Source organism: Suncus etruscus, chromosome 7, assembly GCF_024139225.1.
Source record: "Suncus etruscus isolate mSunEtr1 chromosome 7, mSunEtr1.pri.cur, whole genome shotgun sequence".
In the NCBI taxonomy this organism is placed as follows: Eukaryota; Metazoa; Chordata; class Mammalia; order Eulipotyphla; family Soricidae; genus Suncus; species Suncus etruscus.
Window position 1 is genome coordinate 47,321,579 of NC_064854.1, and position 17,570 is coordinate 47,339,148.

Genomic DNA, 17,570 nt, shown 5'->3' on the forward strand with positions numbered 1-17,570 from the left:
TTTAGAAGTACTATCTTATAGACTAAATCTCATTTCCTCCATAAAAAGTATATAATCTGAGGTTGCAACTCCTATTGTGATTGTATCAGGATATAAAATCTTTCCTATTTAATACTTATAGTTAAGTGAGTATGCAAGGGTTAGACTCTAATTCAAGAGAATGGTGTCCTTACAATAGGAGGTAGTGACATCATAATTCCTTTCTTTCTGCAAGAAGGATTCGTCTGAGAATACAAGGTGGCTGAAATATTCAGGGCAAGAAAACAGTCCTCACCAGAAACCAAGCTTGCTGCTATACTTATCTTAAACTTAGAGTTTTCAGAACAATGATAAAAAAAATTACTATTGCTTGAGACTTCTAGTTTATAGATTTTTTAATAGCATATTTTGTTAATACAATTGGGATAAGCCAAAATATAAAGGGAGAAGAGGGCACCTCTTTATAAATAATAGTAACTTTATCAGAATACTTGAATACACAAAGCTTCATAGTTTATATGTTTCTTTGGTTCTGTAAAAGGAATAATTGGACTATAATTGATTTCATAAATTTTTCTCCAGATACAATATTTTCTGTGTTGTAAATGTAAATATCCTTCTAAGGTATATTGTCCTTAGTTAAACAAAACAAAACAAAACAAATTTATGAGCATTCCAGTTGGAAGAAGGTAAAGTCACAGAGACAGGAAGGTTCTGAGTACACAGTACTTATGCATACTTTAGAACATATAAGTGATATTTTTTTTTTTTTTTTTTTTTTTTTTTTGGTTTTTGGGTCACACCCAGCTGTGCTCAGGGGTTACTCCTGGCTGTCTGCTCAGAAATAGCTCCTGGCAGGCACGGGGGACCATATGGGACACCGGGATTCGAACCAACCACCTTTGGTCCTGGATCGGCTGCTTGCAAGGCAAACGCCGCTGTGCTATCTCTCCGGGCCCTATAAGTGATATTTTTATAAATCATATTCTAATCAAGTACCTACCCCCAAAATGGCAATTCCTTTTTGGGTGATCAGAATACTTGAATCAAAGTTATCAATGTCAAAATACATTTCCTTACAAAGCTCCCACATTATTATTATGTCATTAGAAATCTGATAATAAAAAATGTTTAAAAGTATTATGTGACAAGCAAGTTAGCATGGATCTGAAAACTATTTTTTAATGTTAGAGAAGTGTATGAGTGAGTTACAATAGAAATGGGAAATCAGACACTAGCATTTGCTCTTCCCACTGCTCATTATAAACATTATTAAATAACTTTCATCCTGAAAATACACATGTAGATGTAAATCTGTAGATTTACCAAAATGAAAGAGTTTGTAATTTTGATATATTATCTTATTATTACAATCAGTACATTAAAAATCTATCCATTTTTAAGGCTGTTAAAAGTGTAGTTGATGTCAGTATAATCATATATCAGTACATCTAAAATGGTGATGTATTCATTAAAAAGATATCTATGATGAAATATATAGAGATATTTTTTTCAGAATGAGAATGCCTTACCCATGAAAACTTGATGAATAGTGCTGTTCTGTGATAATTTTGATAAATTTCCATTTTCAGTAGGTGTTTGTAAAATTCCATTATCAGCAAAATTTTGGTAATAATAGTATACTCTATGCTTGTCAGTGAGAATGAATTCTGGTGTTGCCGAAAAGGCAAAATGCATACTTAAATGACTGTCAGAAGTGATCAGCATTTTCAAGTCCCTGAATGTTAATTGTTCAGTATCTTCATTATATATTATAAGGTAAACTTTTTTGGAGATGTTACAACTTACACAGGACTCCAATAACAATGCAAGTTCCAAAGGATGTTCTGTATACTCAACATTGTGTATACTTAGAAAAGAAGCTGGTGATACATATAGTAGTTGTTTCAGTTTATTTGTGTCTATTACTTTGATGAATTGGAGGTGTTCATATCCAAGATAAAGTGTATCTCTTGTCCAAACTGCTATATAACTTCTTTTGTCTTTAACCTACGGAAAAAATGAAAAACAGTTTAAAAATCTTTGTTTTTACAAATAGTCTTGACAATTCTTGTCATTCAATTTGCTACATTGAAAAAAATAAAATTTAGTAACTACTAAGTTGGATATTTTGTCTTTGAATATAGAAATATATCACAGTGCATTTGATTAAATATGCATTTGACATATTGAATTTAAGAAAATTCTCATAATTTCACTCTTTTATTGTTTTGATTCTACCTGCCAGGAGTGATCTCTGAACACAGAGCCAGGAGTAAGCCATAATTACAGCTGGGGATGTCCTAACCTCCCTCCCTTCCTCCTTTCCTTCCTCTCCCCTCCCTTCCCTCCTTCCCTTCCTTCCTCCCCACTTCCTTCCTCTTTCTTCCCTTTCCTTCCCTTCCTTCTACCACCCCTCCCTCCTCTTCCCTTCCTTCTTCTCTCTATCCCTTCTTGCTTCCCTCCCTTCTTTCTTTCTTCCATCCTTTCCCTCCCTCCCTTCCTTCCTCCCTCCCTTCCCTCTTTCCATCCCTCCTTTCTTCCCTCCCTTCCTTCTTCCCTCCTTCCCTTCCCTCTTTCCACCCCTTCTTCCATCCCTCCTTCCCTCCTCCTTTACTTACTTCCTTTCCACCCTCCTTCCCTCCCTCCCTCCCTCCCTCCCTTCCTTCCTTCCTTCTTTCCTTCCTTCCTTCCTTCCTCCCTTCCTTCCTCCCTCCCTTCCTTCCTTTCTTCCTTTTTTCCTCCCTCCCTCCCTCCCTTCCCTTCCTTTCTTTTTCCTTCCTTCCCTTCTCTTCCTTCTCTTCTTTCTCTTTCTCTTCCTTCCCTTCCTTCTCTCCCTCCCTCCCTCCCTTCCCTTCCCTTCCTTTCTTTTTCCTTCCTTCCCTTCCTTCCCACCCTTCCTTCTCTCCCTTCCCTTCCCTCCCTTCCCTTCCCTCCCTTCCCTTCCTTCCCTTCCCTTTCTTCCCTTCCTTCCCTTCCCTTCCTTCCCTTCCCTTCCATCCCTTCCCTTCCTTCCCTTCCCTTCCCTTCCCTTTCCCTTCCTTCCTTCCTTCCTTCCTCCTTCCTTCCCTCCCTCCCTCCTTCCTTCCTTCCTACCTTCCCTCCCTCCCTTCCCTCCTACCTTCCCTTCCCTTCCCCTTCCCCTTCCCCTTCCCCTTCCCTTCCCTTCCCTCCCCTTCCCTTCCTTCCGACTTGGACTGGGACAGCCAAACTTGTGATTTTATGTCCATATTTATATAGGAACCAGAATGTTAAATGTCTACAGCCTGTGTCTTCATCTTGACTTTGCAAAAGCAGAGCTGGCTTACTTCAATTTTCTTTAGCATGTTGTAATAGATTTTGTATTTACCCATAAGCCCTATCTTTTTGGTGTGTTTAACCAATGCAGTGCAAACTAGAACAAAGCACAGAGAGGAATAGATGTAGTGCATTGTCATGATTTGCTTAATTGATTCTTAAACCCTCAAAGTATATCAGCCATTTTTTTGTGTGTGTTTATTCTCTCTAGCTTAGAGTTCCCTGGTTACCTGAAAGCTTATTTACTAAAGTAAAGATAAGGGTACCCCACCATATAACTTTCTAAATTTCATCTTCCTTGGATATCAACAAATATGAGAGTGTAAAACATTGTGCAAATCCGGCCACCATTAACTGCACGTAAGGGCTGAGGCGTGGAGAGAAAGCCCGCACTTTTGCACAGGTAACAGGAGGGAGGACAGGCTCTGACTGGGGTGTTCAACACCATTAACCGAGCATAAGAGCCGAGGCACAGAAAGGGGGCCACAGCTTCGCGCAGGCAATGGAAGGGAGGAGACCTGCAGACAGTTTTTGAGTGGCGGATCACCACCATTACCCGAACTTCAAGGCTGTGGCTGAGAGGGGAACTACACCCTGGAGCAGGTAACGGGAGGAGGAGACCTGTGGGCGGGCCAAACCTTGGTGACTGGCAAATAAAATCCAACATCTCATTAACAAGGTCATACACCATGACCAAGTAGTATTAATCTTAGAGATGCAAATAAGTACTAAGATGAAAAAAGGAAAGTTATAGGGAACAGGGGTTGAGATTTCAGTGATAGTGGTGATGTGGGGAAATGGTATAGCTGTAAATCCAAAGCACAGACTCGACAACACAGAAAACATGAGATTGAAGCTGAAACCACCACATTTAGCTATGTGTCAGCAAAGCAGGCAGTGGGTGCAGGAGAGCGGGCAGGCTGTGGGGTTGAATATCATATAATATGGAAACACTGGTGGTAGGAGTTGACATTGTTGGTAGGACTGTTTTTAAAATACTACACACCTAAAACTCAACTATCAACAACTTTGTAAATTATGGCTTTTAAGTGAAATAAAAATTAATATGTGTTTCCTGGGTACATGGTGCCTAAGCATGTCACCCAAATTAGCCTGTTAAGATGTAGATTTTCCTATTTTCATACTGGGTTGTGTATCAGGGCTCTCTGCCTTTAGAGAAGTATTCATTCTCTCTTAAACTTGATACTCATTACTCTCTTTTTTATCCTTTCTCCCCTTCCTCAGTACCTGTAAATAAAATGTTTTTACTATTAAAAAACGTGTTTAAGTAAAGATTGCAAAATGACTCAATAATATAATATTTTAAAAGCCACGTTATTCTTTATTGTTGGAAGTTTACTTCTGCAGACTAAGAAAAATTAAATACAAATATATTTTCAATATATCCATGGTAAATATATAAAAATGCATCATGTGGATGAATTAATCACCAAGTAAATAGTCAGTGAAAAACATCTAAATGTGTAGGTATCATAAGCATCATTTACTAACCTTGAATAAATATTTGTCCCAACACCATTTTCTTGTTGTGATGCCAATAATTTCATCAGGTAGATTAAAATTTGTTTCCAATCTTGTAAATTCATGCAAACTTTTTATGTAAAGAATACCTTTTATTAGAAAAAATACTCCTTCCAGAGAGAAGCTTACATCAGACACACTGCTTCTTTCTTCATCAGTCAGAACACTTGGAGGTACCCTGATTCTGGTCCAGGTTTGAAAGGAATCGTTTGATTGAAAGGTCTCCATATCAGCTACCACCACAATATTGGAAGTAGCACAAGCCTCCCAGTCTGCCATCAACTGACTACCACGTGGCGATGAGAGTGGTAGAAAACCAATCATCTCAGGTATAGTTGAGAAAGGAAAAGTCAAAAAGAAAATGCTATTGGCAACTAAACAATTGAGAAAAGCCACTGGACGTCCTTGAATTTCTTTTAGCCCATCACCAAATGTCATTGGTATTGTAATTGACCACATTCTATAAACAGAAAAATAGAAAATATGAGAATAAAATGTTCACCAATGGTTTACTTTCATCTGTATCTCACAATACTCACAATTATCATGCTTTAATTAAAAATGTCTTATCAACATAAATCTAGGTAAGAAATAAGATTCCTCATTTTTATTTATTCTTTACTCTTGTTGCTAAAAAAAACAACTTAGACTCTCAAAACTTTTTTCTTCTGCATTGTCTCCATATTACCAAATAAACAAGTGCATACTTACCCTTTACATATATTTTACACATTATTAATTTCTTATATAAATGAAAATGTAACTTTAATATACTGTACTATACATACATCTTAAATTTAATATTCCAGTGCTTTATTACGAAGTGCCTTTATTGCTGATATTGTAGTGTCTATTGTGTAAACTCATAGTGTTGTATAGACTAATATTGTCTAAGCTGCTAATACTGTCTAAATTGTAGATATTTGTTACTACTGAGCCAACTATTGTACTCTCATTGTACTAAGCTATTGTATTGTCATATTTTATTTAACATGTATGTATTTTATTTACGTTACTTCCAATAGAGCTAATAATTATTTTGTTTTAAAATTTACCTGTTTTCTTTTTTTTTTAATTTTAATTATAACAACAAAGATGCAAAGAAAGAGGACAGGGTAAAGTTACAGTGGAAGCCCAATCACCCATGAACAGAATTCTCGGTAGTCCCATCGATGATATCCCAGTCTTGAACTTTCAGCCAAAGAACATTAAGAAAAACAAAACTGAACCCATGTACAATACAATTACTTTGTCCCTCAAATCCCCAGTTGTAGTACATACTATTTCTTAGCAGCACACAATATAATCTAAAGACATTAGACTTATGTAACTCCTTAAACATTGAGGGCAAAGTACATTTCTCTAGTTCCATGCACATGCTTACTAGTTTAAGTTAACCTCAAAAGTTTTAGTGGGTTGTTTTTCTTAAGGATTGGAGTCAAGGGAACATAGTAAAAAACGGTATTAAAGTGGCATTTGTTTGCATAGGCCCACCAAAACATAAGGGACATGGAAAGACAAAGTATGGTCTAAATACAAGGAGACCCTACCCCTGAAGTTTCCTGGCACAGGACTGACTCTAGGCTCCAGGCAAACTAGTTTGTCCACTTCAAGTCATCGTGTGTAGTGGCAATACACCTCCATTCCTCACATAGTCTCTGTTGTTGGTATCATGCTTCTGTATTAAAGATCCTGGAGTCTGCATATCCCATATTGCAGTCAGGATGGTGCAGAGCATCCTCTTGTTTCACCTCACACTTAAGGGGCAATAGAGAGAACCATGTCCTGTAGAGCAAGCAGGTCATTGTTGTTGTCAAGTCTTCTCAGTGTAAACGGAAGTCTCTTTTTAGGAGGTCGATGTCAGACCCTTGGTAGTGTCTTTCCTGGTAGAGGACTGCTTCCAGCTGTTGCTATATAAGACCTTGGATGTTTCGTAGATGGCTTGCCTGGTTCCGGCGTGAATGGAGGATGCCCATTCTTCTGAGGCCTGTGCCAGGTCATTATATCAATGTTCAGGGTGTAAGGTACATTGTACTGAGATTTATTAGATAAGAACTTATCTGTATGTATGGTGTTTTCCCATTTTAATGTGTCTATGCAAACAAGGATCAATGCCATGAAGCGTTATTGGTGCATCTGGAAGCAATAGGAACAAGACCAGCAATTTCCATGACATAGTTCAATCATAGGCATCAAACTGAGGGACAGTTCCAACAACAATCCTTACTGAACAGCTTACAAAGAAAAGACAAGATGAAAAGTGGATATAAACATCATGGTAGAAGAATATATAGAGAGTTATATTAGTTAAAGAAAATACCCATAAAACATACAAAAGATATATGTGTTCAATATGTGTTCAATTTGTGTCCTTCTAAATAGTTCTAGGATTTGTTAGATCTACTGTATGTCTTAGGTCAGAGATTAGAACTGTGTGTTACTGAAGTTAAGAAGGGTAAATCTGGGGTACTGATGGTTGGGAGGAGCATATGTTCCTTATACAAGGGTCTCCTTGTATTTAGACCATAAAGAACATTAAGCATTAGCCCCCGCGCGGTTTGCAAAATGTAGACTGGTATGAAATTGCCAGTGACAGCCTGAGTATAGCTGAGCAGCTATCTGCCACCCACCAGATCAAACTCCACCCCCTCAGCCCCACCCTAGGCCAGTCTCCGGACAGACCCGGCCTGGGAGTGGGGAAAACCCAGGGTGCCCCGTCAACTCCTTCCAGGAACCCACCTGGAGATCCGGAGGAATGGGGGAGAGGGGGGTTGGGTGACCCGGGTCCGGGCCCCCCTACCCTAGGCCGGGCCAACAGGCCACTGGCACATGAGGAGGCCTGCCAGCTGCCCACCCGTGCCGGCTAAAAATCCTGCTCCAGGAAGGGAGAGAGACCCTCCCAAGCCTGAAGACAGGGTTTTAAGCCCCACCCTAGGCCAGTCTCCGGACAGACCCGGCTGGGAGTGGGGAAAACCCAGGGTGCCCCGTCAACTCCTTCCAGGAACCCACCTGGAGATCCGGAGGAATGGGGGAGAGGGGGGTAAAATTTACCTGTTTTCTGATAGTTAAAATAGCATGTTATAATATTTTAAGCTATAATATGATTATATAAAATAATGAACCAGTGTATAGTCCTATAAACAGTGCACATAGATTTCTTTTACTCTATCTCCTTGAAAATACTTGCTATTTCTTATTTTTTTTAGAATAACAGATATATTCAGTGTAAAGTGATACTTTAGAAACTTTATTTGAAGCTGCCTGTGATTTGATGTTGGTTATCATCACTGTTTTTTATATGTTAGCCATTGTATGTCCTCTTCGAGGAAGTGCTCATTCAGCTCCTCTGCACATTTTATAACTAGATTTTATTTTATTTTGCTATTGCATGCTAATGGATCTTTCTATAAAATAGATACAACTTTATCATAAACCCATAAATTTGCACATATTTACATATATCCTATAACCTTCACATTAAAACTTTTACTTTTTTATTTACTACACCTTGTACTCTGTGATCAGGATTCCTCCTTGGCAGTGCTTTGAGAACTACATGGGATTCAAGAAATCAAACCTCGGTTGACTGTGGGAAAGTGCTCTACACGTTGTGCAATTGTTCTAGCCCACTATCTAATAATTTGATTTTATGAAATACCTTCACTGACCATAATATAAACTATCACTAGGAAAGTATCAAAAAACAATATGAATACTTAAAAATTAAAAAGTACACTTCTATTTCATGGGTAAAAGAGGAAAAGCATTATCTTAGAAAGTACTTTGAAATATTTTCAACTAAATTCTTAGTGTTAAATGCTTGAAGAAATATTATCAACCAATAGTCTAAGATTCCACCAAAACAATAAATATATAAAAAAAACAAGCAAATACCATTTAATCAGAAAAAATAAACATAAAATTAAAGATTAGAAATAAAATTAAAAGAGAAAAATAAAGTCAGGAACCAGAGAAATAGTACGGGGATTAGAGTACACACTAGTGTATTCAACACTAGTCTGGTATGCAGCATCACATGGTCCCCCAAGCAACAGTGAATGCATTTTCTTGAGGACTCCAAGTACTACTACTAGAGGACTAAATGTCCCTCACAGGACCCAAAAAGCATTATGTCTGTATGCCCTTATATTGACATTTCTGTCAGTTTGCCAAAATTGCTGGGAGTGTAATAAAAAGAAAAAAATCTAACCCTATAAAAAAAAATGGGGACAATAGATGAAAAGACACTTCCTCAAAGAATAAATACAAATGGCTAAAAGGCACATAAAAAATGCTCCACATCACTAATCATCAAGGAGATGCAAATCAAAACAGATGAGGTACCATCTCATGCCACTGAAACTGGCACACATCACAAAGAACAAGAACAATAAGTACTGGTGGGGATGTGGAGAGGAAGGAACTCTCATTCACTGCTGATGGGAATTTTATCTAGTCCATTCTTTATAAAAAACAATATGAAGATTCCTCAAAAAACTGGAAATTGAGTTCCCATATGATCCAGTTATATGACTCCTACTGATATACCCGAGGAACACAAAAACACAATACAAAAATGCTTTCTGCACACCTATCTTTGTTGCAGCACTATTTACAATAGCCAGAATCTGGAAACAACCAAGATGCACTTCAGCAGATAAATGGCTATAGAACTGTAGTACATATACACAAATGGTATATTATGCAACCATCAGGAGAAATGAAGTCATGAAATTTTCCTATACGTGGATGGACATGTAAACTATTATGTTAAGTGAAATAAGTCAAAGGAAGAGATATAGACACAGAATAGTCTTACTCATCTAAGGGTTTTAAGAAAAATTAAAAAATGTAAGACATTATTGTAATAATACCCAGAGACAATAGAAATGAAAGCTGGAAGGACCAGCCCATGAAATGAAGCTTACCATAAAGAGTGGTGATTGCAGTTAAGAGAAACAACTACATTAACAAGTATCATGACAATGTTAATGAGAGAAGTAGAATGCCTCTCTTGAATACTGGCAGGGAGGGGTGTGGGGGGAGGAGGGAGATGAGGGCGCATTGGTGACAGAAACGTTGCACTGGTGAAGGGGGTGTTTTTTATGACTGAAACCCAATTACAAACATGTTTGTAATAATGGTCCTTAACTAAAAATATTATTTAAAAATTTAAAAAGGGGGAGAGGGAGATAAAACACTGCTTCAAAAATAATTAGAAAATAAGGAAATGAAAACATATACCCTGATCATAGAATGGGAGGATTAACATAATTAAAATGACAATATTTTCCAAAGAATTGTATGGATGTAATGGAATCTTTATAGGAATACTCATTACATTTTTTTAAAGAAATGATCAAAAATCCTGAAGTTTAAATTTAACAATAAATACACATTATAAAAGCAATCCCTGGAGAAAAGCAGATGAATTGAAACACTTTCTCAAACTTTAAACTGTGCTATAAATTTGCAGTTATTAAAACAGATTATACAGGAATAAATATAGATTCTCATAAAAATGATATAGACTTGACTATTTTATGATGTAACTGTTATGTGTATTATTAATTAATCTTTGATAAATATAGAAATAAAAAGTGGAGAAAGAAAAGACCCTCAACAAGTGGTGTTGGGAAAACTGGTCAACTACATGCAAAAAAATGAACTCAGTTAAACTTTTACACCATGTACAAAGCCAAATCAAAATAGATTAAATACCTTTAATCTTATAGTTTCAGGTCTGATACTTGAAACCATAAGGTACATAGAGGAAAATGTAAGAAGATCACTCGATAACATTGAAGCCAAAGGCATCCATTGACCAAACAAATGGAAGTAGAGATAAATAAATGTGACTACCGTACATTAAACTTAAAAAGTTCTGCACTCAAAGGAAATGTTGACTAGGATACAATGACTTCCCACAGAATGGGAGAAACAATTCATCCAGTACCCATCTGATAGGATGTTACTATCTAAGATATACAAGTCAATGGTAGAATTAGCAAGAAAAAAAAAACCTAATCACATCCAAAAATGGAGAAGAAATGAAAAGACATTTCTTCAAAGAAGAAATACAGATGGCTAAAAGACACATGAAAAAAATATTTCACATAACTAATCATTAGGGAGATGCAAATTAAACAACAAAATGAAACTGGCACACATCACAAAGAACAAAAAGAACCAGTGCTGGTATAGATATGAGGAGAAAGAGACTTTCATTCATTGCAGGTGGAAATGTAGACTGGTCCAGTATTTTTAAAAAACAATATGGATATTCCTCAAAAATCTAGCTTCCAGGGTCCGGAGAGATAGCACAGTGGCATTTGCCTTGCAATCAGCCCGTCCAGGACCTAAGGTGGTTGGTTCGAATCCTGGTGTTCCATATGGTCCCCCGTGCCTGCTGGAGCTATTTCTGAGCAGACAGCCAGGAGTAACCCCTGAGCACCGCCGGGTGTGGCCCAAAAAGAAAAAACAAAACAAAAAACAAACAAACAAAAAAATCTAGCTTCCATATGATCCACTAGTAGCACTTCTAGGAATATGCCCTAGCAGCCCAAAAACACAATGTAGAAAAGCCATGTGCATTTCTATAATCACTGCAGCACTAATTACAATAGCCAGAAACTGGAAACAACCCAAGTGCCTGAAATAGATGAATGGATACATTCATCTAGATCAGGGGTCTCAAACTCGCGACCCGCGGGCCTTTTGCGGCCCTCCGTACAACATTTTGTGGCCCGTGGCCGGCCTTCAAATATCGCAGTATTTGCGATTATTTGCTTATCGAATAATCGCAATAAAAATCGCATTAGTAAGAAAAAAATTGCATTAAACATTCGCATACCCCGAGCAGTTCCATTTGGGGTATGCAATTTGAGTTCAATTTGGGTTTAATGCGTTTTTTTGCGATTTCTTTCTTACTAATGCAATTTTTATTGCGAATATTTGGTAAGCGAACTCCCTTATGCGGCCCTGCCTCATCCCGACTTTGCCTCCTGCGGCCCCCAGGTAAATTGAGTTTGAGACCCCTGCTCTAGTGTTCAGTATATTAAAAAATGCCATCTAACTCTCATAACAGCCTACTAATTTTAGCAGCAACAGAGTTTCTCAGTTGGAACTTACAGTGTCTATGAATACTTTTCTGTTTGGAGTTGTGTGATTGGGTGCATGTAAGCTCTGATGGTGGCAATGATTAAGATATCAATCATCAAAAAAAAGAGATAACAATCGTCACTCACTCACTTTTATGAACCAGGAGGAAACATTGAGATATTGACAACCATTACAAATGTCCCAAATGAGGTTCTTAAATTGAGGATTTATCTTTATTCATTTTAAAACTATAATCCAGGAGGTTTTTTTGTTTGTTTGTTTGTTTGTTTTTGTCATATCTGGCAGCGCTTATGGGTTACTCCTGGTTCTATGCTCAGAAATCGCTCCTGGCAGGCTCGGGGGACCATATGGGATGCCGGGATTCGAACCACCTTGCATGCAAGGCGAACACCCTACCTCTATTCTATCTCTCTGGCCCTGTAATCCAGGAGTTTAACTAGTATTTCATGATTTGGCACCAAGATCTTGTCACAATTGTCCTTTTTATTTGTATCTTAAGGGAAATGATTTTGAAATTACATGCAAGATATTTTATTAAATTTCATTGGTGTTTAGAAATATTTGTTATTTTGTTTCCAATATTTAACTACAATTATAAAATAAATTCTATATTTGAAATTAAGAAATTAAATACTCAATAAAAAAAAGAAATTAAATACCCATTCTTTATGCCTTCATCTGGAGTATACGTTTTTCTTTTCTTAATTGTATGAATAGTAGGCATCTGTCCAAAAGAGGCAAATTGCTTGACAAGTGCTTTGGAATACTGTAATGAAGAAAAAAATACATTTATTCTTTCCACAGTCACTATAATATATGGAATTTGTTATTTTAACTAAAGAATTATCTTTATTTACTTATATTGGGTGGATCCTCTGAAGTAGAGTTCAGAGGGCCCTTGAGCCACACTCCCAGTGACTCTTGACCAACAGTAGTGGTGGTGAAATAGACCTCAAGGATGTGGTAATACTCAGAACCTACAGTATTGTCAGGAGCCTCCAGAACCACACTTGGAGGTGCTTTTAGTGCCTCTAGACTATAACTGACGGTGTTCAGAAGACAACCTGATAGCAGGGATCAAACTGGTTTCAGCTGCATGCAAAACATGTTTCTTAACCCTAGTATTATCTCTCCACCCCCAACATAGTCTACTTATATAAATTTATAATCTTTTTGGTGAGACATTTATTTTAATTATTTTATTTATACTAGGCACTTTGATTTACAATACTATTAATGAAAATATTTTACAAATAAAACAGTCTAGCATTACACCCTCCCCTAAGGAATATATTTCCTTCCAAAACTGTCCCAGTCTCCCCATTTATGTCCTATTCCTCCATGTCTCTTGTTGTAGTAGCTTCCTACTAAAAATAGTTCTAAGTTTTTGTTGCATTTGGGCATTTGTTATATATTTCCTATGTTTCTATACTTCCCAGATATGAGGAAGAAAGTTCTGTATGTGTCTCTTTCCTTTTAAATAATTTCTATCAAAATGATACGTTTGAAATCTCTCCAAGTAGTGTGTTTCTCTCCTACTTTACTCAGCAGAACACTCTCAGTATTCATCCATATAATAGCAAATTGCATGGCTTACCTAGTCTCAGAACTGAGTAGTGCTCCATTGTATACAACAATTCCTTTATTATTTGCTTTTGGATAATTGAGCTGACTCCATATTTGGGCTAGAGAGAACAGTGTTTCAAATAGCACAAGAGTACAAATACCTTTTCCAAATAGAATTTTTGTGCTTCTGGGTTATATATCAAGAAGTAAAGTTGCTAGATCATATGGATCACTACTCAATTTTTAGTATCTTGAGATATGTATACATAGTGTTTTCACAAAAGGTTGTACCAGCAGTGAATGAGTTCTTTTTCTCCACACTTATCTCAATTGTTGCATATGTGCCAATATCACAATGAGAGATATATATCATTGCTGTTTTTCTTTTCTTGATAAATGATGGAGTACATTATTCATATACTTTTCAGCCATCTGTCTATCTTTTTTGAGGATGTTTCTTCTGTTCAATTCTTCCCATTTTTTAATGAGGCTTATTTTTTTCTTGTTTTCCCAACACTTTGTGTATCTTGGATGTGAATTCTTTGTTAGATGAATGTTGGGAAAATACTTTCTCCCAATGTGTGGAGTGTCTCTTTTATTCTGTTCATAATTACTTTTTCAGTCTTTCTTATTAGTTTAATGTAATCTCATTTGTATATCTTGAGTAATAACATTATACCATTGAAAATACCTCAGATTTGATGTCATGAGGTGTTCTGTTTTCCTAAATATAATTTATGGATTCCTGTCTCTACTGAAGTTTCTAATTCCAGTATGCATCTATTTTCTTGCATGATGGTAGAAAGGGATCTGAGTTCATTTTGCACATGACTGACCATTTGTTTCCACCACCATTTACTGGAAGAGGATTTTCTTGCTTTACTTCTAATTTCTGCTCCTTTCTTGAAGATTAACTAACCCATATAGATGTGGAAGAGGCAGAGTCTATTATTCCATATAAATTTTAAGTGTTTGATCTATATTCTGTATTATGAAGATGTAGTATATACACACAATGGCATATCAGGTAGCTACAAATAATGATAAAAATTATGCAATTTGGTTGGAACTAGAAGATATATTTAGTGAAGTAAGCCAGAAGGACAAATACAGAATGATCTCACTTATCTGTGGTATATAGAAAAACTAGATAAGGAAATTTAATGGTAATTACTAGATTAACGTTGACTTCACAGAAGTACAGAATGGTGATATGGGAGAATGGAATAGCTCTATATCCAATGCGTAGACTCAATACTGAAAACATGTGAACTATACTGCAATCACAAAACTTTGAAATTTGACTGTCACCATGGCATGATGGAGCAGGTGGCAAGGAAGAAAGCTAATATTGGTGGTAAGGATTGGTGTTGAAATATTGTATGCCTAACTCAACTATCAAAAATTTTAAATCATGATTTTATAATTAAATTTAAAACATTTCAAAGAAAAGTGTCATGGGTAGTTTTATAGAAACTGCAATTAAATATTTTGCATAATATTGGAACTACATAATATTTTGGTCAAAACTGCTATTTTTTATATTATTCCTTCCAATCCATAAACAAAAGGTGTTTTTCTACTTCCTCATCACTTTTATTTTTTAGCCTTTTTTATATTTCTTTTAATAGTGATTTCTTCTAGAAGTATTTGACTTCTTTTGTTAATCTGATTCACAGATAATAATTTTTGAGGCGCAACTGTAAAGAGGATTTTTTGTTCTTATCTCTTTTATTTCTTTATCTCTTAAATATTTTTATTCATTTGTAAATATAAAACATGGATATCTTGTGTTTATTTTGTAGCCTGCTACATAATTTGTAAAAGTCTAGGAGCTTTGTAGGTACAGCCCTTAGGGTGTGAGGTATAGAAACATGTCATCTAAAAATAGTGAGAGATTGATTTTTTTCCAATAAGGAAGCCTTAAATATTTCTGTTGCCTAATTTCTATCATTATTTGAAACATATTTTTAATAGCAGTGATAAGTGAGCAATCTTGTCTTGTGCCTAATCAGAGGAAAGCATTCAGCTTTTCACCACTGAGTATGTATTTGCTGGGAGTTATGGCAAATAACTATGTTAAGAAAGTCCCTTCAACCCCATTTCATTGAGAGCTGTTTTTATTTTAATAAAAAATAGATGTTGGATATTGTTAATGTTTTTTTTTTTTTTTTTTTTTTTTTGGTTTTTGGGCCACACCCGGTAACGCTCAGGGGTTACTCCTGGCTATGTGCTCAGAAGTTGCTCCTGGCTTGGGGGACCATATGGGACACCGGGGGATCGAACCGCGGTCCGTCCAAGGCAGCGCTGGCAAGGCAGGCACCTTACCTTTAGCGCCACCGCCCGGCCCCGGATATTGTTAATGTTTTATCTGTGTCTATTGTTCTGATCATACAAACTTTATTTTTCCTTATATTTATATGGTGTATTACATTTATTGGCTATGTATATTATATTAAAATATTGTTGCATCTTTTCTGCTGAATCTTTTTTTGGGGGGGTCACACCTGGCAGTGTTCAGGGATTACTCCTGGCTCTATGCTCAGAAATCACTCCTGGCAGGCTCAGGGGACCACATGGGATGCCGGGATTTGAACCACCATCCTTCTGCATCTAAGGCAAACGCCCTACCGGTGTGCTATCTCTCCAGCCCCTTTTTGCTGAATCTTAAAAGGTCATTATCTATGAAACTTTTAATGTATATTTGGATTTGAATTGTTAATATTTTCTTGATGGTTTTTCATTATATTCATCAAGAATATAGGCCTATAAATCTCTGTCTACTTTTGGTTTCAGGGTAATGTTCATAAAAGCTATTTATGATGGTCCCTTTATTGTCAGTCTTTTGTAAGAGCCTGAGAGGAGTGGAAACAGGTCTTCTTTTTTTATTAAATATAATTTTTATTTTAAACATAGTGGCTTACATATCATTGACAATAATATTTTAGGTGCATATTAACATAAAATCAGGGGAATTCCCATCACCAAATTGTCCTCCCTCCACCCGTCCTTCTTCCCATAACCTCTTCCCTTACCCCCGGGGCTGCTAGAATAAGTGGTCCCCTCTGTGGCTAGCTTACTACTTAGTGGTCTTACACCTATTTGGTCTTGGTACCTCCCTTATTCCCCCCACCAATTGGGTGGTGGGACTAGATAGTTCAAGTTATGCGGTTTTGTTTGAAGAAGAGAAAAGTAATAACCTGGAGGAAAAAAAGAAAAATAGAATCATTTACTCCGGAAATGGGCGGAGTCCTTCTAGAGGCTTTCATTCTTGGTTTGAGAGACAAAGGGGAAAAAGAAGGTGAAACACCACAACAGTACATGAAGAACTGTCAAATAAAATATCCAGTGAGCATTCCAAAAACAAACAAACAAAACAAAACAAAACAAAAGGGTAAGCACCATATAAAAGCCATGGTATTGAGATAAAAAAATATGTGGCAGAGCACATAAGAAAAGAAAAGAAGAAAATAAATAAATATAAATGAAGACATCCACTTCAATAGTCAAACCACAACAATGAAATCAACCAAAAAATAGATAAGTAAATAATAATAAAAAATTGTTTTGTACTTTTTTTTTTTCCCTCCTGCAGATGCACAGTAAATATTGGGGTCATTCAAAAAGGAATTTCCTTTGCCTAAGAGATACAGGGTTTCTCCACCCTTAAAGTATATTGTCATGGGATTAACTATAGACTCCTTTCAGGTTCATTTACTCTCCCCTTGGTGCTTTTGTGGTGTATGGAAGACTTCTGCTCCGTCCTGGGTGATAACATCAGACCTCTGTATCTAGAGGTCTGGAAACAGGTCTTCTTTAATGCTTTAGGGGACATATTTGGTTATTGTTTTTATTTCCCTTGATAGCAATTGCTTCTTTTCCACTGATAGTAATTTCCCTTGAAAATAATTGGTGTTTTGGGGCCTGAGAGATAGCACAGAGGTAAGGTGTTTGCCTTAGACGCAGGACAATCCTGCGTCCCATATGGTCTCTGAGCCTGCCAGGAGCGATTTCTGAGCACAGAGCCAGGAGTAAGCCCTGAGCGCTGCCGGGTGTGACCCAAA

General features: G+C 36.7%; 1 protein-coding gene across 1 annotated transcript in view; it reads right to left on the reverse strand.

Annotated features, from left to right (window-relative positions):
* The window catches only part of CATSPERE (catsper channel auxiliary subunit epsilon), a 144,510-nt gene that overhangs the window by 110,947 nt on the left and 15,993 nt on the right, over positions 1-17,570 (reverse strand). The window contains exons 2-5 of the mRNA XM_049777559.1: positions 12,600-12,706; positions 4,789-5,278; positions 3,632-3,922; positions 1,512-1,989 (exon numbers count right to left, since the gene is read on the reverse strand). Coding sequence (XP_049633516.1) covers positions 1,512-1,989; positions 3,632-3,922; positions 4,789-5,278; positions 12,600-12,706 — 1,366 coding nt within the window. The remainder of the gene's footprint in view (positions 1-1,511; positions 1,990-3,631; positions 3,923-4,788; positions 5,279-12,599; positions 12,707-17,570) is intronic.